Here is a 25,593-nt window from a genome sequence, read left to right on the forward strand (position 1 = left end):
ATTGCCGGCGCATAGACTTTGATGCGGCGTCAACAACAACAACGCTCGATCTGGCACCTAATTTCTTGTTCTCTCCGGCAGTAACATAAACCGTAATGAGGATACGGGTCGTACCCGATGTCGATAAATATTTCTGATGACTCGACCGCGGTCGTAGGACCCCGATCTCTCGAGATCCCGAAAGCCCTTTCCCGTAATCTGTGCGCATGGCAGCTGAATGGCTATTAAAGTCTAGCGGCGCCCGACGACGATTTCTCGGATTTCTGAGGAATGTCATCGAGAGTATATGCTCTTTCTTATGAAAAAAAACTTTTGCTTTTGATTGAATTCTCTGATTGAACAAGTTTAAAAAAGTTTTCAAATTCTGACATCTATTTTTTTACTATTTTATTTATATATTTTATTGATATATTTTAATATTTGAAACGTGATGATATTTATATGTGTATATAAACAAAAGACACATTTTATGTGCTGTAGGTAAAATTTATTCCACTTTCGCAATTTATTACGTAGAAAGTGAGAGACTAATGAGAAGATCGTATAAAAGAAAACACGTTGCTTCGATATCTTTCACCTATCACAACAGCGTGATGGTCCAGGCCGATCGACGTGTCCTAAATTTGAGAAGGAAGTAGTCGCGTACGTCAGTCGGCAGACGAAACAGCTGCTTTCGAACAGTGGCGAGTGTCTTATCGGGCCGTTTCGAGTTATGGTTTCGAGTAGCGATACGTCTCTCGTCGAAAGAGCGTGGCGACGAGAGAGCGGGAGCTCTCAAAGGCGTTTTTATCGGACGATTTACAGCTTTCTGCAGCTTCGTACGGCGACAACGACAGCCCATAATTTGTTCATTCATATTGTGTCGCTCATTAGCGGCTACGCCGCAGCCGTTATGTGCGACGAAAGAGAGATCGCGTCGCGACGCGAGAAATCGACGCCGCGCTCACTTCTATGATATGCGAGGCGACCGGATGGCATTTAACCCTTCGTATGATTTCAACATGACAACATACATCCGCTATTTCTTTTTTTCTCCGTGATCTTTAAATGATAAAACACTGGATGCTGAATATGATTCCAAAGCCTGCGTTCAGATTCCACGAGTACCATTATCATGTCGGCATCGTTTTATGTGTCCGCGCGGTAATTAATTCCAGAGGTATGAATATATATTAGAGGCGAAATGGCTGTTTACACGTTTCGAGCTGATTTTTTAATCGATCGAAAACACACACAGTGACGCATTCGTGTCCGATTAATATGATGCGCGTGCAAATCAATTGAATGCCGTGTGACGGTTGCGCTAATATTTGTCAGAATTTTGCAACGCGTCCGTCTGCATTCTTGCCTGTTAATTGTTCTTAAATTAGCGACGTTGCTGAAACTGTGGGTGCTAGTCTTGTGAATTATACAAGACGTACCCAGGCGACTCAACGTGGAATCGCTATTATAAATTTATCTTCAGTGTCAATAATTTTACACCGCAGACGCGGCGCATAATAAAACAACAGAACGTTTCGCGCGGCGCGACTATAGAAGCGGCATTTCAGTGGCTGTTATGTAATCGACTAATCACGCGGCCGTCAGATAAAAGGCATCCGCGTATTCCGCGGGGCATTCGCGATGGAGCGCCGACAGCATTTCGTTTCGCCACGCTCGTCAGAGGATTCTCTCGTTCGCGCGTCCTCCCGCGGGATATTTTGGCTCACATAGCGCGGATAATCCGGCTTAGTGTCCTCTTCGACGTGAATGAGAACGATGTCGTCTCGTTTATCGCGAGCGAATACGCGCCGCCGAGCCGATCCTGCCTCTCTTTCTCGCTCGCGCCCAAAATTTCGACAAGGGACCGGAGACGCGCGTCTTCTCAACGGACAGACAGTAGGCAGATGCTACCAGAAATCCCTGTAGCATGCCGCTACCTTCCTTCATGATACCTTTGACATCGCGAGACGATCGGACCGGCCCTACTCGAGAGTAGCCTTCGATCGATACCTGCAGCAGCCTTTGGAATTTTTGCAAAACTCTGCCCCGATGAATACATTTTCAATTTTGACATAATTCGTAAAATAAACATTTACCGAATAGTTTTCACTATTATTTTCTATTTTTTAATTTAATTTAATTTAATTTAAAAATATTAAAAGTTAAAAATACATTTCCTAGTATTTGTTTATTTTCACGTAATTTATGGCGAATGTAAATGACTTGTTAAAAACTAACTGCAATTCAGGTGCGTTCTTACAGGTCAGGTGCATTCTTGGCCTTGAACCGAGAGACAAAAGACCGAAAAGATTTTCTTTGTTGTCGTTAACGACTACTTATTATAGGGTGCAGACCTAAACATACCGAGACGTCTTGTCATATATAGCATCGTCTCCAACCACGTCATAATGTCTTGGTCTGTTAATGTTCTTAGACTTGACGAGTTTATGGCGCCTAATTACGATAATGGAGTTTTTCGTTATAATGTAGCCGTGAGAAACTACTTACATTGGAGTGTGCCATTAGTTTAAGGGTGTAACAGCTGTTTTTAAATATCTTCGTCTTTACACTTCGTGCGATGGAACTTGGGAGTATTTTACAAAAAAAGCTATTAGAATATTGGACCGTTATAAATAATGTCGAGCACTTTTTAATGCATACATTAATAGAGTAAACGTATGAAAAATTATCATTAAATCGTGTCTATCGTTCTACCATTGCAATCCATTGGATCGTAATTAATTTTGAAGTAATAAGATTCTCGAATTAAATATTACCGAGTTTGATAAATTTTAATGTGTATACTGATATTAATTAATCAGAATGTGCATGCACCTTTGACAGGAATTTTTGGTTCTTTTTTCTCGATTTTTCGAGGGAGTATTTCACGGCATTAAAAGTTCGCAATCTCTTCGCGTTTTATAACTAGCACATGTGCAGGACAGTTACAGCTTGCAGCGTAATCCTTCGTGTGGAATCTCGACGCTCGACTCTTTTCGAGAAAAACAACGATTGCGCGTAACTTTCATTATAGAACCAGCTACATGGCGGTGGATCGCGTGTTTCGTCCGAAAAAACACGATTCCGAGCGACGATTTTCCAGGTCTCTCACGGCGCCGGTGCGCCTCTTCTTCGTCCAGGGAATATAATTTCTCGACGCGCACTGAGCACCCGGACGACCGCCGCTACCGGGATGCGGCAGCAGCACGGCCGTCGTCGGCCTTTAGCCCGGGAAACGGGGTCCGGTTTTTATTCCAGGGAACGTGCCTCGGAAGCCAGAGTCTGACAGCGGTCAGAATTGACTCGTGCACGTTTCTATTCCGACCTTTCAGGATTCTACCAGGTGTCGTCGACGTGACTCGTGGTCGCGCGTTTCTCGGAGTGCGTACGATTCGCCGCTTGAGCTTGTTTCAGCAGAGACCTCGAGAAAAACCGCCATTTTTATCACGAATTGCGTTTTTCTAAATTTAAATTTAACATTTTAATTTTGGGCGAATATATGAGGTATTATTTTTGTTTAAAAAAAATATTTGTAATTATTTTTAGCATCATATACGAGAATAGTGTGCTGTTTTCTAATTATTAAAATGAAATGCGAGAGCGATGCGAATCTAAGATAAGACACGATGACTGCGAGTTGCATGATAGTCTAAGCTAGCTCGTTTAATCGAATAAGCAATCTAATCGAAATGTACATGTTGATCGGGGGTCTAGGCAGATGTTTCCTCAGATGAAGTTCCGAGTTTCCGGTCTGGACGCCAAGGCCAAGTACATCCTCCTGCTGGACATCGTTGCCGCCGACGACTACAGATACAAGTTCCACAACAGGTAGAGGTTTTGGGGGTGTAGGGAGAGCGAAGGCACTCGTAAACGTCTAATTATCGCGGACAGCTCGTGTTAATGATCTCGAGCGTTGCCTGAATCGCATTATGCGCGGCCTTTCGACACTTTTATCTTCTTTATTTTCAATATTTAAGAAAAATGTTTATTTAACATAAAAGAATTTTGAATTTTTCGCCTATTGAGATTCTTAAGGTCGGTTGTCCGCCCCAAAGAGCGCCGTATGTGAAAAATATAAACTTTATGCACAGTTCCCGTTGGGAACAATAAAGAAACCCAGCAACGAGCGGCAAAACTAATGTATGCTGTGTTTGTCTTTTTTGCGATTGCAAAATTGTTCGCAGACGCATGTTTCCCGCGTATAAAGTGAGGGTGTTCGGGTTAGACAAGCAGGCTAGCTACATACTTCTAATGGACATCGTGGCATCAGACGAATGCCGATATAAATTTCACAACAGGTGATATCCTTGACCCTGCGCGATCAAAGCGATCTTGGATCATTTTTTTTTTCCCTTTGAATTTCAAATTAAGTAGTGTTTGGGCGATTGGGAGATACATTTCATTAAAATTAGACACTTCTCTTTTTTTTATGTAGAAAGTACTTTTGGGATAATTTTTTCGGAATTAGAGATAATGATCCTAGATCGGTCTTGATCGAATGACACTAGTTTTACCAGGAGACTCTCCTGAAATAAGTGTGGAGCGTGCGCTGCGAACAATTCCTCATACTCGTCGAAAATAATTTGTTTGTAATACGGTGCACCTTATCGTGATTATCTATTAAATCGAATTAATTTGTTCCGCCGTGCGTAAAAATCAACATTTCACTGCTGATCAACATCCCATTGTTTGCGTGCGAAAAATCAATTATAAACAATGCTTCAAGAATCCATTCGTGGATGCTTAATTAATGAATATTTATATTTGTGCGCTGTCCCGAATGAAGCAATATCTTAAAATATAATGAATGTTTGATTCTCTCGCAGAAGTGCCATTTAGGGGGATGGGAAATTATTTCGACTTGTATGGGGATCGCAAGCCTTCACATTCGTTAACCGAGATGCCTTGCAAATTTCATACCGCTGTATTTTTCAAAATTCACAATATATTCCGTAAATAAAATTATTTCATAAAAACTATGAATATTCACGCGTTGACGACAATTAATATTTTATCGCGGCTCGCGATTCAAAAAATAATTTCCACGTATTTGCTGTTCATGTTCACTCAAGAGTTTTTCTTGAATTCAGCCCGGCACAAATATTTACGTAGCCGCAAAAGTGTACAACCTGTTTCTTCCTCGGCGTATTTTCGCGCACTTTACGACGGTCGCGCGCGAAACTTTTTCGCGACGGATCTCGAGTCGTTTCGCGCGACAGAAAGATTAATCCGCGCGCACTCCACCTCTCAGAAAACTCTCGCGAGGCATCTCGGATACCGGCCGCTCAGACGATCGAAACGCAGACCACAATGTACGATTACATCACGCCGGCGACCGCAGCCACTTTGGAACTCGTCGAACGAGTTCTTCCTTCGGTCTTTCGCGCTCGAGTTTGACCCACCTGCGACGACGAGAAGAGACTACGAACGGTGGACACGCCTCCCTTAAAAGACAACAATCGCGCCCGGTTGATGCTCGCGGCGGGCGAAATTACTCGAGCTAACAAGGAACACCGGCACTTCGATCCTCCTTTCGGCTCGATCATCGGTTTCGTTCTTGCGTGCAAAGATGCATAGACAAGTTGCTATCTTGCCAGAAAATTATTTGATTATTGCGGCTTCGAAACTTGTATCTCTGATCGAAAATTACGGTTGAATCTAGATAAAACGTTGAATACAAATTAACCGATAAATTATAATGAACAGATTATAATTTATCTAGCCGTTTTGCGTTTGAGAGACAGAAGATGTCAATTATATAACAATTTCTCGTAGATCCTCTTTTTTTTTTTAGGCGTAAAAGAAATTAAATATTAAAAAATTGACGTTGACATAAATTGTAGCTCACTCTACTGGTCTGCGTTTCGATCCAAACCGATTTGTCTTAGATAACGATGAAAATCATCTCGTCGCATCTTCATCGTTGTCGAGACATGTTACGCGCCGACGAACTGCACCTGGCGACCTTTCTAATATATTTTTATGGGTGTTGCGAGCAGTAGGTGGATGGTGGCGGGTAAGGCGGATCCGGAAATGCCGAAGAGGATGTACATACATCCGGACTCGCCGAGCAGCGGCGAGCAGTGGATGCAGAAGGTCGTGAGCTTCCACAAGCTCAAGCTCACCAACAACATCAGCGACAAGCACGGCTTTGTAAGTACTGTACGTAACGCCAACCAAACAATTACTTACTTACTAGCTATTCTTTTAGTTTGCAATTAATCGCTAACTTGAGCCTGCCTGAAAGTGCGTATAACAGGCTGGTTCAAAATACAAGTGCCGCGCGGTCGATGTGCATGCATTTTAGACGGTGAATTTCGCGACGATGACGATCGATTGAATATAAATTAAGAGACCTAGAAACAGTGGATGCTTTTTGATATGGAAATCTCTCTACCGATGACGTTCCCAAAACGCAAGATGCAGCCGCGTAAAATGCTACGTGACAAAAATTTAATGAATAATACTTCCACGCGCAATTACATCCAATTAACAAGATTTCGACTTATTATCGGCTTTATCGCTTGAATAATCCTCGCGTTAATCATGCAACAGCGGAGAGGTCATGATTCGCAAGATCGGCCGAGAAACCGGAAACGGAGCAGTCGCGTACCTTCGCAACGCGCTCGTAGGATCCTGTCAAGCGCGCGCGATCGGATTTCCGCGCGGATACCTAACCGCAGTGTAATCCCGGGATTAAGTTATCGCGATGGATTTTGCCGTCAAGTAGTTTCGCCCTTTTCCCGCACCCCTCCCTCGCCCCTCGCGCGTTCCTCCTATTCGTCTTCTTCCTCTCTATTAGCCTCGACCGCCTGATCCCCCTTCGCTCTCGTCTTTTCTCTCTCCGACGAAGGGTGCGCGGAAGCCAGCATTAACTAAAGAAGAAGCCTGCCCCCTTTCTGCGGCCATGGTGGTTCCATCTTTCTCTCTTTCTCTCTCTCTTTCTCCCTCTTTCTCCCTTCGTCCTTTTTTTTTGCGAATCCTTTTTGCGGCAGCTCGTCGGCGCCCTTTGAAGGATCTTGCATCGCTGGCTCGTGAAATCTAGTCCTCCTTACCCAGAGCCCATCGATGTCAATGGCTGGCTGTCGCGCAGTGCGTGGCAGACCGACCTTTGTTAAAACCATTCTCCTGCCTCCCCTTTCCTTCCTTCTGATCTCTTTTCTCTCTCAACGTCTATCTTCTTCTTTCTCGTAAACACACGCATAAACACGTCTGCCAGGTGAAGAGAGAAAAGCGAACGAGTGAGTGCTCGGGTAAGAGAATGAGCGAGATGAATGCGGAGAAGAAATCAAGAGAGAGAAAGAGAGAGAGAGAGAGAGAGAGAGAGAGAGAGAGAGAAAGGACGGCTAAATAGAAAGAGCGAGAGGGAGAGAGCAGATTGTCGTCGAAAGGTAATGTGGCCACGACATTATGCATGGTTCACCTACATCGTACGACGGGGCAGCGGGCGTACGTCTTCCGCTTTTAAGAACTCTCTCTCTCGTTCTCTCTCACTGTCTATCTCGGCACGCAGAGAGATCCAGTTTGTGCACGAGCCCAGAAAATGCCTCTCGAAAAAATCCCCCGAAACCCCTTTCTCGCCGCGGCTAATAGAGAACGGTCCTTTTCACCTGGGCCAACCCTTTCCAGATTTACGAAAGATCGGGAGGGTCCTTTGAAGGATTATGTGTTTTTTCACGCTACCTCAAAAGCGAGTCTATAAAAGCGAACCTCGTATATACACACGATGCGGTGCGCACTTGTTAAGAAACGTGAGTATGGTTATTTACTGACCCGCCGAAAGACATGTGGTCTCTTTTCCTTTGAGCGAGTGCGAAATTTCGGAAAATAATCGGTTGAACGTCGCATAAAAACTATTGCTATTTTTTACCAAAGTCGAATATTAATGTATTATACAATTATCGTATATGGTAACGCATTTAACTATTAAATTGGTTTAAAAAAATTAATGAATAGCTAGAAATTTAACAGTCAAATTATGAGCAGTTCATAAATGAAAATAAAAAAGTAGCGGTTCAATGAATCTGTCGCTATTTCTTTTTCTGTATACAAGCCCGATTCCACCAACGCAGATTAACTTTAATCTCGGTTCAACTTATTCTTCATATTCTTCTAATTCTTAGAACTAGAAAAAGATGAAGAGTGAGTTGAACCGAGATTACAATTAATCTACATTGATGGAGGTGGGCATTAGAGTGTGTAAGATTATCGGGTTTAGAAAATCTGAAAAATTGGGTTTTAACTTTAATTTTCGCAACCCCTTCTCGATTATTCCACCTAACGAAGGCGGAGGAGAGGCAAAAACAAAAATTAGCGCAAACAACTCGGAATCCTCTCGAGTCTAATCCCGGCGTCTTGGAGAAGGGCGGGCGATGGGACGACACGACGCACCGGGCCCTTTGTCGGGAAATCCCGGCGTGGCAAACAAAACCGAGACAGTGCCGAGTCACGGTCCTTCGAGATGTCTTCGAGGGCAATCCCGGCGGTGGGCCTGGGCCCCGCGAGTAAATATCGGTGAAAGACCGTGGAAAGAGACGTGGTGAGGCGCGGAGAGAGGATCGCAAACACCGACGGTACAAGAGCGGTCGGAGGCATCCCGTCGTGGCGACAACAGCGGTTGAAAGGATCTCGTTGCTCCCGTTTTAAAATGACACCGCGTGCGCTTCCTCAGACGCTACTAAGCATTAGGCGTGGGAATGTTTGACAGGATGAAAACGTGGGGCGGACCCGTTCTTAAATAGAGAGAGGAAAGCTGAAATATATGTGCGGCCCCACGATACATCGTATTTTATCGAAAACTAATTAAAACGTAACGAGGCGAATGTGAAATAATGCTACAAAAAAATGCTCGTGATTTATTTGTGTAAAAATAATAAATTTTGGGATTCAGATTTTTACATCAATAACGCTGCACGCACGTATTCTTCATACATGTCGCTGCTGCTCCTGAATTACATTGCTCGAGATATATATTTTTGTCCTTTTAACTAGCCTCGGGCGCATTTCGGTGGCGAGTCCACGATACCGCCGTTCTTTATTAATTGTCGGCGATCGTCTCTTTTCTGCGCGTCGAGACGCGTTATCGTCATTATGGCTCGCCACTAATGAAGTAGTTCGATTCGACGATCAAGCTGCTTCGCCGCGGGACACCCGAAATACTGGAAATACTGGAATCGCGAGCGACCTTCCTCCGCGTCGTTGGAGATCGCTTTTTAGACGTGCGCGGCTCACGCGAGAGCGTTCTCTCCTTTCGGTTGTAGCTTCTCGACAAAATGCTTCCAGCTGTATCCAAATACGCCGTCTCTATTTCAGGTACTCTAACGACTTCATTGTTCTGACCGTTCCTCGAACTTGCTGGTCATATTTCGAAGGGATATTTGCGAAGCGCGAAAGTGGAAAAAACTACATTTTTAAATTTAATGTCTTTGTCTATCAAAAGCGGATATTTTTTTATTCACATTTATTTGAATACATAATTCTTTTAAAAATATAATTAGTTGAATATTAAATTTCAATCTTTATGTGTGAAATTAACTTCAATTCGATTGAAATATCAGACTAATAATTCAGACCATTCTGTTGTTTTATTTTTCTTCTTCGTCAAATACTCATTTGCTATGACCTACATTCCGCGAATGACATTCTGATGAATCGTCGGGCAAGCGTACAGCCGACGAACTATTCCGTAGGCGCGAAATTTCGGTATCGTTCGATACGTGCTCGACATATCGCTCGGAATTCCGCTCGAAATCAATTTCCAATTTTCGCCCGGCCATGGCACAGGCGCATCCATATCCGCGCGTAAAAAAAAACATCGAGAAAGCGAGGGAGAATTCCTTTTCCAATTTTCCGAAAAAAATTAAAATAGGGAACAATCGGTCTGTCGGACAGAGAGCGACCGAAAACTCGATCAAATGTGCCTCGCAGCTTTAATTATCCAGCGCCCAGCGGCGGAGCTTACAGAAGCGCGCACGGTCGAACGGTGATCGTGATTTGTTTAGTAATGGATACATGGATATAGTGATAGTGTTCGTTAGTTGACATTCAGCGATAGACCGATATGGAATGCAGCTTATCGGAGATAGCGTTTCCGAACTTGCTCGTGCGACTATTTTTCCGTAACGGCATTTATATTCTACGAATAGGGCTACATTCTAAGATGAATTCTGAGATTGTACAATTCTATAGGTAATTGTATTTACAATTATGTTCTCTACTTCTCTCCTTTTCCAATTTATTATAATATAACAGTTTCATTATATTGAATGCAACATACTAAACTTTGATTATTTGAAAATCATAACCGCGATTACCCACGTACACAATTTAATAATGCGATTCTCTCATGACGCTTACACGCCAAGTGCAAATAGGACACGCGGTTGTCCCCGCAAACCCCACGCTCACGCACACAACGGGGCGAGAAGACGTATGGAATCGTATCGGCCAGGATATTAGATCGTCGCCTCGCGGCGTGGAGCGGCTTGTTGCGTGCGTCGGCTGCCACGCACACGTACATTTGTTCATCACGCTGGCGGCTTGCGTGTCCCGGAGCGTCCCCGTGTATGCGTGCGTGTAAGCTTCGGACTCCACGGCGGTGGCTCGGGGGCCATTTTGCTGTTCGCCGTGCGAGGAACACCGATTCGATACGTGTCGCGGACGTTAAAGCCCACCGCGACCTGTTGGATGGAGATTAGTCACGAAAATCGCAACGAGACTGCGCACATTTAACGCCGCGTTCCGTTCCGCTCGTCCGGATGTCCATACGCGGAAGTCCACCGCTTGCTTGCAAATGCGCAAATGCGGAACATACGTGAGATGCTTGCATCATCAATTCCGTGATGCATGACTCTTTAATAGTGATCATGTCCGTATTTAATTTAACGCAAAATTCTCATTCGTCATAAGAGCCCAATTTGAAAACGATTCACTTGAAATTGTTACATTTCGAATTCACTGAGAAACAGATGCTTTGATAGACCTCGATACATTCGATATGCAAAAGTCTTTACGTAGTCGCGAAATCGCTGTCAAAGAGCCCGCGTTTATATCCGCGTTCGCACGCCGCTGAAGATTATGATCGTCGCGACTTTTGCAATTTACATAAGTTATCGCAGTCCGAAGCAATCGTTATGATTTTATAGGTACGCATTTTGTCATTATTTACGGTGCAAATTAAATTGACATTTAATATTCCCCGCGCGTTCAATAACGGTATTCATTCGTTGCGGGATCCGTGTACTGCTTTGTTCTCGATACCATTTGTACTTAAATATACTTTATTATCGGCAAAGTGTATCCTTTATGATTTACCTACCTACACGCGCGCTTTGTATCCTAAGGTTTTTTAAGTTCATTAATGCAACTCCGCTCTTTTACTTTTACTGCCCGTCCCTTACTTTCAATTTTATCACTTTTCGTATTTACATAGCGATAAGCTTTCCCGAGCATTTGCCTGGCGGACGTATTGGAAAATATCACGTGATATTGGTTTAACTGATATCGATCCAATGATATGCGTTTTCTCAGATAATTCTACAAAAATTCTTACAAAAAATCTTATAAATCTGTATTTACTATTTTACATTTATACATACAATGTTATCGAGAAGAAAAAGTTTTGTCTAAATATTCTTTCTAATCTTATCATTTTTATTTCCTCGTGCAGCGCTAAGTAAATCTATTATAACACGTTACGCCCATCTTCAGATCCGGCGCAAAAAAGAGAGCTCGTTTCGCACGCAGACATTACTAAATCATTTGCTCGCGGCTGCGTTTCGCACGCACTCTGCAAATTTCCCTTGGGGTTCGCCCTCCGGCAACAATCGACGTGAATTCTACTATGAATTCTGGCCGATGCGAGAAGAAAAGAGACCCCATCCCACGCGTTATCGCCCATTGGGGCTGATATTTTAGGTACGGCCGAAAGAGAAAACTTGCGCGCCCCTTAGTCTCGCTGTGTAACACTCTCTCCTCCCGATCGCGCGTCGCGTCTCGAATCGAATTTCGTAGCTGCCAAAGGCGTGTCGGTGCAAATTCCTGAATCCTTAATGAACGCACAGAACAACACGGACGCCCGTAATAACCAAGTTAAACCTCAACGCGATCGAAAAATGTATATCGAAAATGCACCATCTCACTCTCGGCACCCTATACTTTCGACGTCGTATACCGCTCGTTTGCTCGGCTTCAACGTTTACTTAAGACACCCCGAATTAATGAGAGTGCAAACGCGCGCGCGCGCGCGTTTGTTCCTTAGTTCGTTTGCAACTTTTCGGCCTGATTCCGGCGTGACCTATCTCTTAAAATTTTATGACTCCCGAGAAATCGAGACGACGCCCGCACGCACTGCACGTTCATCCGTGTTTCCGAGGACCCGAGAGAGAGGGGGGTAGGGAGAGAGAGAGAGAGAGAGAGAGGAGTGGCCCTCGGATTAAACGGCGATTAACGATCGTGCATTCCGTATCAAGACATCATCGTGTATCATCCGCGGCGGCCGGCCGGTGCACGAAGACCGCGATGCGGTGCCGGGCAATTTGCGTCCGTCGAGCGAGAAACGGGCGTGGAATCCGGTCGAGCCGCCGCGGTGGCTCCTGATCGTTATAATAAATGGGATAATGACATAACGGGCACGCCAGGATCGAGAGCGCGCCCGGGTCCTAACGTCGTAATTATTGCTTTCGACTCGCCCGCCCGGCGTTCTGCCCTACCCTTCGTGTTTCCGCGCGACTACGCGAACACTTTCCTCTACGCGAGATGACTCGCCACGGAAATTACGCTCGTGAAAAAAAAAAAAAATATCTCTATTAGTTATGAATGAAGCAATAGTCCACACTGACGTTCGAACTATTTCTTGACGCGTAATCCGTGCAGACACGTCATAACACACGTAGGCAAACCCGCGTGGTAAGTCGTGTGGCACGCTCACCTCTTGCTTTCCTCCGCTTTTCAAGCAAAGTCGCCATTCCACGGGGATAAACTTTGCGCGCGACGCGTGGTCGTGTGTTTACCGGTCCGCCGTGCGAAAACTCAAAGAAGGAAGTAGACAACTGCGATAACAGTTGCAACAGTTTGTGCGTAAGTTGATGAGTGAAGAGGCGTTCGCCAACTGTCGGCTGCTTCCTGCTTTATTCATCAACTTGTTCGCTTGCGGTATGCAGTGTGCTTTTACTTGTGTGAGTGTGTGTGTGTGTGGTCCTCTTTGGGGATAACTTAGGTTCCGTAAACTCTAGATACAATGTTGAAAAATCAATATCAAGCAACTGAATATCAAATACAAGTATTGAATCGAGGATAAATGAGTATATCTATGTGTGAAGAATAGAATTTATATATTAATTGCTAGTACAACTCTAATAAAAAAGTAAAAATTTTAATATCGCCACTTCTAACGTCTAATATCGCATACATCGTACTTTTAATGTCGTATATACGAGAGGATGCGAAGAGCGAAGAGTATGTAAGCTCGCGGGGTATTTCACGGTGAAATTACGGCGGCGGTAATCCGCGGCTCCGTTATTTCTTTTTTTTCGCGCTAACTAACGGCCCTCCTTTTCACCGTCGTTAATCAACGGCCGTGTACACCGCACTTGTCTGTCGAACGACTAACCACACAACCGCCTTCCATTTTTCCTGTCTTAATGCCAGCGCGGCGTGTTCACGCAGGTGGCACTCAACGGGCAATTTGGCGAGCACTTGCGGCGAGAAATCGCTGGGAAATCGCGACGCGGATTTTATCGCTATTAAATTGGAGTCGCGAGCGCCGCGGGTGTTTCCCATCATTCGGGAGCGGAATAAATAAGTTCGGTATTTGGAACAGATTGACGCGCGTTGCTCAATCCGAAATCACGTTGCGCCAAGGAGTTAACGATCCTGACATTTAGATGACAAAAAAACGCATCGATCAATCTTCGCTCGGATAGATTTTATATCGAAACTACTCGAACTCTTCAGATTTTAATATTTTTTGATAATGTCAAGTCACGCTAAATACGAATATAGGTACATAGCTTAATTTGCATAATGTCGATAATAGCAGTCTCATTCTTAATATACGTAAATAAGACGTTTTTTGAAGTAGATATCTATCCGACTCATCTCTGACCTCCTCTGCCAACATTACTACTCTCGTAGACTTGCGTCTACTCTCATTTCCCGCTTGTAAACGCAGCGCATTTTCCGCGTTTTAATATTAAATTTGTAGGTCGTTACACGGGATACGTCACCTGTCGCGTTTCCGACTGAAAATTTCACGAGCGAGCGCATGCGGTTGCTTTCGGATTCGCCTAGTTTCGCAGCTGTCGGAGTCATTGTTCTTCAGCCGGCGATTTTTCGCCAGGCATGTCTGTGTATCTTGGCGAACGCCGGAGAACGCTAAGTCCGAGCACGCCGCAAGCGTGACAGCTGTCACTCAGCGGGCATGCATCATCCATGAGGTTGGCATATTATTCCAACTAGCGGCGTTCATTCCACAAGGTCGATTATTTCGCGTGTATGTGCGTCTGTGTGTCTGCATGTGTCAGAACTTACCGGCTGTCCGTCCGCCGGTGAAACCAGCCGCTCTACCTCCAATAATCTAATCGAACCGATGAATTTTCTACTAGCGCTCGCATTACCAGCGACATTGAATAATCGAGCGTTTTATGGAATCCCAATATTCTGCGTAATCGCGCGTCTGAGGACAGATTGGCTCGTTACGTGCGAATTCATTCCAATCACCGATCAATCGCACTTATTTATTAATTAATAATTCGTCATTTATTTATAACCTCGCTAATGCAGTTACGCGCCGCCACGTATTTTCCCCGCCAAATCCTTATTTTTTTATTCTCAAAATAAGAGTGATTAATAATATTCATAACTCCATAATTTAAATCCATTATCAATTAGCATTACGGTTGCTTAAATTGGCGCGGGGCAGAATAAGCGATTAAATCAGAGTGAAACGGGGAGGGGCGTAAAAATCGAGCCTCGCGGCGCTCACTTCCCGGTTTCGCCGGCGGAGACGCGGTCGTGAGAGGAAGCCATAAATTGATCTTAACGAAAAGAGACGAGTCCGCTCCCGGGGCGAGGTTGAAACGAGATAGGAACGAGTTTCGTTTGGGGTCACCGATGGATTTTCACAGTAAGCTCTCGCCTCTCCCTTTATGTGTGCTTGGGAGGGGAGAGACGCCGAAGGGCGCATCGGGTAGTAGATAGAGTAGGTCGGTTTAATAGAATCGAACAAGCGGTAAGGCGATCCCGGACGATCTGTCTTTTGCCGCTGAACGGCCCAATCGAAACCCTCCTGGCGACGTCTGACGCGACATCTCCGCCACCCCGCTCTCGTTCCCTGCCTCTTAACATCGGCAAACAACCCTCGTACAACGTCCCTAACGGACATCCACGCGCTCTTTCGTAGGGTAAGACGCGCCCTCGTGATCCGCAAGTGATGGATTCCTCGTGATACTCCTTGTAGCAGGGCGTAAGATGGCGACGATCGACACGGTTTTATTTGTGAATGTAACACGCTCTGACTTCGCGGGTACGAGAAGGAAACGATCTAAAATGATGTAAAATGTTTCAAGAAAGAGAACGATCTCTAAATGCGAAAGCGTGTATGTCGCGCGAATACGAGAGATGGAGCCCATTTATTCTGCTTTGCGACTAAATCTTTTTATATTTTGTTATTAACGAAATTAGCATTAATGTCGCGTTCTTCACGGGGCGCCTCTGCGCCTTTGACGCTTGACTCGAAAGTTATCTCCTTTGCCGTACTGAGGAGTGCTCTCACGCGGCTCGAGAGAAGAAAATTTGGTAGATAAAGGGACGGTAACGAGGCACGCTGGAAAAAAAGCAGGAAGGGAGCGCCGGTATTCTTATTCTTGGTACGTAGTTTCACGACGGTGCCGTTTGCTCACTTCTTTTTTGCCGCGGTTAGACGTCGCCGTCGCGCAATAGAAACGGAGCGAAGAAAGTAAAATTAAAAGGTACGTTGCCGCGCGTTGCGGGGGTTGGAAAGCGGTTTAAATAAAAAGCACAGTTTTCCTCGTCGACCACCTCTCTTCTAACGTTCTTCCGTTTCCGCGAGCGAAACTCGTGACAAGGAGGAAAGGAGAATACGCGGCGGTTATTGTTCGTACACGGATAGCAATTTTCAAATTTTCCTCAACGCGGCTATGTGCTTTTTTAAACACGCGGATTTAATCCCGGGAATAGCGAATTAATAAAACGGCAAAACGCATTCACGCTTCGCTCTCACATTTTAATATTAATTTTTTTTTATTCACGACGACGTGCTTTGACACTTGAATATATTGAAAATGTCTGCGAAAGTGCCCCGGAATATATTTGCCGCGTTCGAAATCGCTAGTAGCCAAGTTAGAAAAAAAAAAAAAAAGAGAAGCACCTCTTGTTTTGTGCATGTCGGTCGGTGGTATCCAGCCGGATAATTGCGGACGGCGAATTAGATTATTCGCCGCATCTCTTCGAAGTGAAATTCGCATTTTCGCTCGGCGAATTCGCGAAACAGCAAAATGAACGCGCCGCGCCGATTTCGGCAGACAAATTTTCCGCGCGGTACCTCGTGAAATTTGCGGCGTCCGGCCGCGGGATATCATTTCCACGACCTTACCGGGGGCGAAGTAAATTTCGTCAGCATTTTCTCTGAGGGCAGCCGGGGTGGGAAACAGGCGGCCGATATTTTTTTTTTGTTTTGAATTTTTTCACCGCTGCTGCAAACGCGCCGGGCGAGTGTCCTCTACCGTTCCCACGTGCGCGTGAGCGCGCGTTATACGGGGTGTGTCGAATCCGAACGCGCTGAGTCTCGCGGCAAATTGAAAAAAAAATTGGATACCGCCCGGCTGTTGAGCTCTCTATTGCCATTCCATTAAAAAATACCGGCGGCAGCGGTCGGTGCGTCGCCGTTACGTTGCATTCCTCGTTGCATCCCCGCACGCGAACACGCACGCTGAATGCATCTAGCGTACGCGCAATTTTCTGTCGTACGCGTAAACCCGGCCACGGACGATACGTTTACTCGTCATGCGTTTGACAGCTCGTGACAAATGTCCTGGAGAACGTGATGCGTGTTGACGTGATAAAATGCAGCATAATGTAAAGCAGAATTAATTATTATGCATTATGCCATTGTTGTACAGTGAAATGCGTGTCGACGTGACATTGTACTTATTCGCTATTGCACGTAAACACGAATAGATTAGAAAAGTAGGAAAGATTATCAATGAAAAATGATTGAAATGTCTTGTGGTATAAAGAAAACACTGTATTGAGCAGTATTTACTGCGAATTGGAGAAGAAATTTTACCGAAAATTAATCTCGCATAAGCGTGCTACAAAGTAATCCATCTTTTTGTGTTTTTTTTTTCTTGGCTTAAGCAAGTGATCGGGTAACGATTGATTTTTCACGTAATCACATATGTATCTCCATGATGAAATAGACGAATTATTACATAACCCGCACGGTTCGCCTATACCTACCTATTGCCGCGTGGAATTACATCACGCATTAACTATGCCCGAGATCGGATTGCTTTTCAAATAAAAAATATCCACGTGTAATGCTTTTCCATTGCCATTTCACTATCTGTAGCATTCACTCGTTAAAAAAGATCCGATTTGTTCACCTCTGATTGCGTGTAATTAATTGTGATACACATTTTCGGCTTAACTTTTAAAAATCAATTCCGTAGCGCAAAGATTTTTTAACGAACGTTATCGCGATATTTACAAATCTCAATGTAATATTATCGCCCTTTTAACTAAGAGAGTTTTCGGAAATCTCTTTCGCCGAGCAAAAGCGTATATGCCGCGTTCGAGCGATGCCGAAGGATGACCGTTTTTGACCCTTCGTCCCTTCCTGTTCTCAACGCTGAGGACAAACGACTGCGGAAGACCGTGAACGGTTCCGCCATGCAGTTTGTGCCCTACATACGCGCATAAGGGCAGCTGTGGGTGCATGTGAGTGGCGCACGCATCAGCAGACGCTCACACGTACTTTTAAAGGAATGTGTGTACCTGCATGCGTATATTGCGAGTATATTGCACAAGACCGTCATTGTCGGCGTCGTCGTCGTCGTCGTCGTCGTCCGTCGTGAAACGCGTCGGGTGAAGCAAGTCGAAGGGCGTTTCTAGAGGCGGTCGTCGTCCCCACCAGGACGGGGAATATTACGCGGGGAAGGGGCACGGAGGGAGCATATAGCATATCGTATATCCTGGTGGAAGGGCCGCGTCCCTCCCCGACGACGAAAATGCCCAGAACAGGCTTTTATGTGCGCGCGCGGCCGATGCATCACGAACAAGAAAGGGAGAGAGAGAGAGAGAGAGAGAGAGAGAGAGAGAGAGAGAGAGAGAGAGAGAGAGACGGAAAAAGGGAAGAAGAGAGAGAAAGATACGTAGATCTGTTCGATTAATCCACTAATGGATGAACGAGATGACTTATGTGTAATATCTTTAAAATCGTCGACGGACTACTGCGACTTTTTTTGAATCGTCTGAAAATTTGTCTGGCAAGCATCGCACTTTCAACTCTAGATTTCACTCTGTGGATTTTTAAGTTAAAGCAAACATTTAGAAGCGATCATGCGAGTAAAATTGACGCGTTTATAGTGTTATTTCTTATTTTCAATCTTGACATAAGAAAAATAGCATCCTTAAGTGAATTTTTCCATTCCTTTCCTGCGTATTCAACGGTGTGTCGCATAGTTTCTAAAGTTCGGCGCACTCCGGGTGTTTAGTGCGTCACGGTAGCGTGATGTTGTTGGAGGGTAAATATTAATTAGCGTTAGTCCGTGTTCATTTCGTTCTCTGCGCGGCGCAGCATTAACCCGAATAAACACATTTTCGCCCGCCGGCAATCGCACCTTCCGGGATTTTGGCTGTCGCGAATAATTCAACAGCAGAGTCGAATATGGAAATTGTCTAGTTGCTGCAAATTAAAATTTCACGTTTCTTCCGGAGGAAAATAAAACAAAGGGAGAAAGAAAAATACGACACGGAGGTGAGAAAGTGTACAAAGTATAAAAGCACATTCAATACCAGAAGCGATTATCATGTTTGCGCGATTTATATTTCTCTTGTAGCTTATCGGGAAATCGAAACCATTCGTATATCGAAATAGAATAAAATAATGCAAACGACAAATGCGTTTTACCGTCGTCTCGCCAGTCGCCAATCGACTCTTCTATCGACTATCGTTATTATCGACACGCGTGCACCTTTGTGCTGTCGCGGCTGCTTCTCGCCACGCCGATAAACGTCATATTTATCGGACAATTTATCTAATCACTCCACGACGCATCGGCTTCGGACGTTTCTTGTTGAATTGGCTGTCATTAAAGCTTAACGAGCCTGTAATTACTTGCCGCCGTGCCGCAACAACGAATGTGCTGAAACGGCGAGTCGAACAAAAGCGACAGTGGCGACGGGAGGGGGGGAGGGATGTAAAAATCGCGTTCGATTTCACGACGTCGATTAGAAAGCTCAATGAACGCGTAGAATAAAAATATCACGTTGGTGCGCGAGAATGGACGACGATTTTATCCGCTCGATGAAAACATTTGCAGTTTCCGATAGGTCGGACGAAATATTATCGTGCGATATATTTGAATTGTTCCCGATTCGCAATCGATCTCGGTAACCGTAGGCCGTATGTGCGCGGCACCATTCTGTATTTACATTTAAAATTACAGCGGCGAAATTGGTCACTGTGGAGGAAAAGAGCAACTCCCAAAAAATTGATGCAATAAAACCAGTGTATGCGCCTTTTTTCACAGACGCGTGGTCGGAAAAATAGAGGAATAGATGCCGCATGCTAAAATTAAAAAAAAAAAAAAAAGAGGAAAAAAGAATGATAGTAACCGAACGGAGAACCGGCGATTCACGACGCTGCACACAAATTTTATTTATATTTAATTTAACTATCTGGTTTTTTCTTTTGTCCGTTACACGCCAATAGAGCAGAATAATATGTAAAAATTTTAGCTTTTGAAATAAGAGTGAAATGTCTTTCCAAGTTAATTTTGTTTCCACATGTCTGAAAAATTTTGTGCTGTTAAATAACTGAGTTGCGATATTTTTATAAACGAATACGAGCGTCAATTGAGTTAAATTTTTATTTTGTTTCGCGTGCTTATCGCGCGTGTTTCTAATTAAAAAGAAAGGAGATTCATACTTCTGGTAAAAAAAAAAAAAAAAAAAAAAACAACTGGTGTCGATAAGCTCGAAAAACACAATAGAACGCGGCAAGTATCAACGGCAACGCAATGGCAGCGTTTCACCGTAAGATGAAAAAGGAGAAATAACGAGAGGAGTCCTCTGTCGCTCGTCATCGCCGTCGAAGCATAAGACCGACAAGATCCTCTCCGTTTTCGTTTGATGCCGACTAAGCCGACGCGACATCGCGAAAATCCTGACACGGTCTTTCGCTTTTTATGCGGCCACATTAAGTCACCGCCCTCGCAAGCGTGTTGCGCAACGTCGGCCTCGATTAACCATCATTATCTCACGCAAACAATTAGCACCTTGTACGAACTCAAAAGCCTTCGCAACTTACACTACAATCAAGTCATTTATAATAATTGCAGTTTCGTCGCGCATCCGAAAGAGCTAGCGTCAGTTTAAACGCTTCGGATTGTAAAACGCTTTTCTTCAATGCAATATAGGAATTCTATTAAAGTTTTAAAAATTATTATCAGAGAAGAAGTTAGGAGTATAATAAAAAACGTTTTAAGAAAGACATTTCGGGTCGGTGGACGAAATAGTCTTTGTTTCTTACAGTAGCCACCGATAATTACCAGAGATAAGTGAAATCGGAGGGTCGTTTTTCGGACCTGACCGCCAAACGAAGGACCGCAAGGGAACGCGTAGAAAATTGGAAGGGAAAAAGGGCGACCGAACAGGTTTAAAAGCTTTCGATAACGATGGCAATTTTCGGAGACTTATAATTCGGAAAAACTCGTCACACTTGAAAGGTTGAATTACAATGAGCTCGAATTCACGCCGCGCGTGAAGAAACTCAGGAATTAATTAAACGTATTGCCGAATACTAAGAATCGTGGACTTTGCAAAAAATTTTCTCGGATCCTGCGATTACGATAAACCACTCTCGAACCGTCGCGAAACGTTTCCGAGTATTGTTGCGTCTCTCTCAATGCGAATTCTTTCTCTCTCTCGCTCGCTCGCTCGCTCGCTCGATTTTTTGCTGATTTACGCCGCGGCGCGAAGATCGACCGCATCCTGGCGAACTCCTGGGATACCCGTCCTTGTTGTCCTGCGCGAAAGGTTGTTACGCGAGGTAACCAGTAGTAATAACCGTTAGGCGATCCACAACGATCACGAAATTGCTGGCCACGCCATTTTTCTATCGTCGCCGCGGGCGACGCCTTCGCGGTTTCTCGCAGCTCGTTCTCATTTTCCCCATTAATCTCCCTTGTCTCTCGACTGAAATTTTATGAGCCTCGAAGAGATTGTTCGCACTTTTTGCGGCGGCGCGCCACGCCGCGCCACGCCGGTTGCTCGGCGCAGCCACTCGACCGGCCAGGAAGTTGTAATTACCCGATACGGCCGGGCTTGCGGGCGATCGGGGTAATCGGGGACCACCCTGTAAACGGCTTCGGGAGATCGTTCGAATCTCTGCCGGTTACGTCGGCTTATCGACATTCATTCGCGATCCGCTAATAGAAACTGGTGCACCGCTCGTTAGCAATAGAAGCAGTCATGCTCGTGACTTCACATGAAATCGCTCGCTGATCCTCTTATCAGAACAATACGACAGTACACCGGGTGTTCTAAATCGAACTGAGCTACTTTCCATTTCCGATATTTTTTATTATAATAATATATTCGATTTCGAATTTCTCTTATTACTTAGCTATTATTTTTTAATCGTTATATCTCACATTGCAGTTTATAAAAATAATGGACAATTTTTTTGGGTGATAATTGTAGCTATTTCTGACGAGATGTCACAAAAGATACATTTATAGAAAAAAATTGCCACAACCACCACATAAGACGCTTCGTTCGCTCGGCATTTTGCGAGCTTACACGTTGGGTTTAGCGCCGTGGCATGTGAAAGGAAAGGAAAGTGCGCGTTACACCGAGCTCCGATAATGCGCAAAAAGAGGGAATTGCGGAGTATCGAGCTACCCAAAGTATACGGTTATACGTGGCGCAAATGCGGCCCGCGGTAGCAAACAGTTCACCGCGCTGCCGCTGCAAACGCGTAGGTACACACACACACACACACATACACACACACATACACCAGCTATACCCTTGATTCCGCGACTGTAATTTTCTTGACAAAGGGACGTGCTCGAAGAGGTGGAACACGGATGTGTTTTCCCCCAACATTGGGGTGTAAAGAGGGCAAATACGCGTCGCAGGCGATGCCTCTATAATCAACTGTCGTAGCAGCGAATCTTCGTGTTCGAAGGTGATATAATGAGCTATTCGGATCTGAAGTTCTTGTTGGCTAGTATTAAATTAAATTTAAAACCATGTAAATCAATTGGAACGTTTTTTTCTTACCTCAATAATTAATGATAGAGATTACTTTTCCAATATGCTAACGAGCTCGATAATTTTCTCGAGGTTTTTGTCTTACGAAATTTGCTCGAAATTTAAGATTGCCTGATGAAATTTAAACGAGGCAAACCCTCTCATCTTTTCTGTTTCTACAGAACGCCTTCGTTGTACCTGCTCGAAACAATCCGGTAAACGGTGATCCATTCATAACCCATAGACGCCTGTGGCTAATCGTGGGTTCGTGGCATCAGCCATCAATTTCATGGGAAATCGCCCGTCAATTTTGTATTTTGACGTGGGTCCGGCCCAACGGCGTGCCTGCTCTCGGGGTTCATTGATGACATTCTTCGGTTTCATCGACTTCTGCATATTTTACGTGCGCGCTCAGAAAGTTTCTTTCTCTTCCCCCTTGTTCTCGAAGCGTCTGACAAAATGCATAGAAGAACTTGTAACTATTATGATTATGTCTGCATTGTTAGAGAGTATAGTTCCATTTGATGTCTTGAACTTTAATATATTTTGCGAATATATATGCAAAGGGTCTTTCAAAGTTTTTGGAAACTTTTTTCAACTGACTTTTAATAATTCACGCAATTTTGTCAAATTAATAACTTTTTACCGAAAGAAAGCTTTTCATAATTCAGTAAAAAGGTAATTGCAACTGAACGCAAGAATTGCTCAAAAGCAGTCGTGTCAATATGCATTTACATTGCTCATTGAATTTACAATTTATTTCCCTTTTTCTCTCAGAATTTCGGCGAATTTCACGAAGAAGCGATTCGTGCACGCGTTCGGACGAACCATTGGAGGCAATTTTCGGCGATCCCGAATAATTCACAAGACGTGGAACGGTCCGATGCGTTACGGATGCGGGGGAGCACGCGAATAAATAATATCAAAGCGGGAAAAGAGAAGGCGGACGACATATGGCTCGTGTGCCGATCGGAAAGCGCGATAAAGGTCTACCAAGTTCTATCGTATTACGGGGAACTATCTCTTACGGCGGGGAGCTTTTGTAAGGGTGGGGAGGGAATTTCGGGATTACGGTCCACCGCAGGAACCTCCTGGGGGATCATAGATCCGTGATACGATACATCAGGAGGGTATAACTGCCGTATCTCTAATCCCTCCGCGATTTGACCGCTTTATCCTGAAACAAATCGACCTTTCTTTCCATCCTTTTTCGTATGCCCGATTTCGCGCCAAGGAAATCACGTCGCGGCGACTCGTAACCGTTTCGCATCGTTACACCACTATCGTCGCTTGCCGACGTATCGTCTTAATTGACACCGCGCATTAAAGCGCCGACTTAAGAGCGCCTCTTTTAATCGAATTCCACAGATTTCCGGGTGACCGAATTAAATTGAGAAACGTTGCTCTATATTATCGAGGCAAGAGATTTCGGCTGCCTTTTCTGGCGATCATCCAGAGTACCATTCCGTGTTCTCCTGCCGGCTCCTATCCCGCCGCTTTGGATAGAAGCGAGCACAGGACAGAGAGAGAGAGAGAGAGAGAGAGAGGATTGTCGTCGCAAGAAGCGAGTTCCAGGCGCGCACGTCAGGCATCGCGAGCCGCGCCGCATTAAACGGTCGCTCCGCGCTGATCGCGCGGTGCATCGACACCGACGTGCTCGGGAGAAAAGAGAAAAAAGATAAAAGAAAGACGCACCTTACCACCGGATTAACGCGCGTACGTCGAGATATCCCACGATATGGACGCGGTGGATGAGTCACAAGGCGGGTATTCCGCTCGTGTATCGTGTTAGAGTACCGGTACTCGGCCGCCGCTTTAACAGCTCGGCATTTAGCGTGCCGGTCGCGTTCGGCGGGCTAAATACCGGTACTTAGTAGAAAGCCTGCTTCGCGTGAATGCTGCGTGGTGAAAAAGAGAGACCGGAGAAAGAAGGAAGAGAGCGATGCTCCGCGAAGTCATTTGAATCCGAGTCGCGCGGCGACTCATTCTCCTTTCCAGACGCGGAATTTTCAAGGTGCATCGCGAACGAAGAACGCGGGCATCATTACACCGCATCATTATGCTTCGACGTATTTCCATAACGATTCCTTAGGTAACGACGGTATCGTGAAGACGCGCGTGTTCCAGGCACGTATCTCTACCTGGGCGAGCACCCCACCGTGGGTGGCACCCTCGTGGGAAAAAACAATCCCCGCCGCCGGAAAGGGTTACCGTCGTCTCGTTCTCGAGCTCGTCGATATTTTCTTTCCTTTTTTTTTCGACTTGCCGCCGCACGGGCGTTACCGCCAATTTGCGATTGTTGCTTCGAGAGATTTTAATTAAGAAAGAACACGCGCGAGATCTTACAGGATGTGGACCGTGCACATCGTCCGTACAGCGTGTATGTGTGCCCGATATGTGTGCTCTTTGAGTTTCGCGACGTAAGCGCGTCTAACTTTCGCAGTGAGAAATCGACGACGTTTTAATTAATCCCGATATCGGTTAATTTAGATTCTACGTCGGCGTTTGGGAGTAATCGCGTCGTTATTGGAAAGAATTGACGTGTCCAGGGCATAATAATAGCAAATTCCAGCGTAACGGATAATGAATTATCGGAATTTTTATCCCACACAGTGTAACGTAAATTACTTTTATAAGAACATAACATAGGGATTGACTGGAGCACTGGAAAAATTAGCAACATTCAATCTTTACAAGCGTTTGTCGCATGGAATACTATTGGTTTAAATAAAACACGCACAGACCGAAGATTTCAATTTTTTCTACGATAATTCTGCGCTATTATCTTTATTTCAACACCGTAAGCATTTATCCGCGTAAGCATGTATCGCAATTCTCGATATCGCAACGATTCTATAAACAATTCTTCGTATGGGAAAAGCCAAATTGCGCAAAGTAATGCGCAATAATAATTTTTCACGGAAATATCGCCACAGTAATCACAAAGTTCTTGAAAATCCTCGGTCTTCAATTATTGACGGTAGTTTTTATAATGGACCACCGCTGGTGGGGAAAAAAAAAGAAGAAAGAAATTTAGGTGGCATTGTGAGGTAGTTTTCGACACACCATTATTGCAACGACGCGTTCGAGGCGAGAAAACCCGGCGAGCGG

General features: G+C 44.8%; 2 protein-coding genes across 7 annotated transcripts in view; one reads left to right on the plus strand and one right to left on the minus strand.

Annotated features, from left to right (window-relative positions):
- The window catches only part of LOC105670827 (uncharacterized), a 168,477-nt gene that overhangs the window by 76,353 nt on the left and 66,531 nt on the right, over window positions 1–25,593 (minus strand). The gene's annotated exons all lie outside the window — the stretch shown is intronic.
- LOC105670825 (T-box transcription factor bifid) overlaps window positions 1–25,593 on the plus strand; it is an 82,937-nt gene that overhangs the window by 27,480 nt on the left and 29,864 nt on the right. For 2 of the 5 annotated variants that reach the window (XM_067350749.1, XM_067350751.1), the window contains exons 3-4: window positions 3,697–3,810; window positions 5,982–6,144. In XM_067350749.1, coding sequence (XP_067206850.1) covers window positions 3,697–3,810; window positions 5,982–6,144 — 277 coding nt within the window. Of the gene's footprint in view, window positions 1–3,696; window positions 3,811–4,166; window positions 4,281–5,981; window positions 6,145–25,593 lie in introns of all 5 variants that reach the window. The other 3 variants (XM_067350752.1, XM_067350750.1, XM_012364548.2) reach the window with 3 other exon arrangements.

This window comes from Linepithema humile, chromosome 2 (genome assembly GCF_040581485.1).
Source record: "Linepithema humile isolate Giens D197 chromosome 2, Lhum_UNIL_v1.0, whole genome shotgun sequence".
Taxonomy (NCBI): Eukaryota; Metazoa; Arthropoda; class Insecta; order Hymenoptera; family Formicidae; genus Linepithema; species Linepithema humile.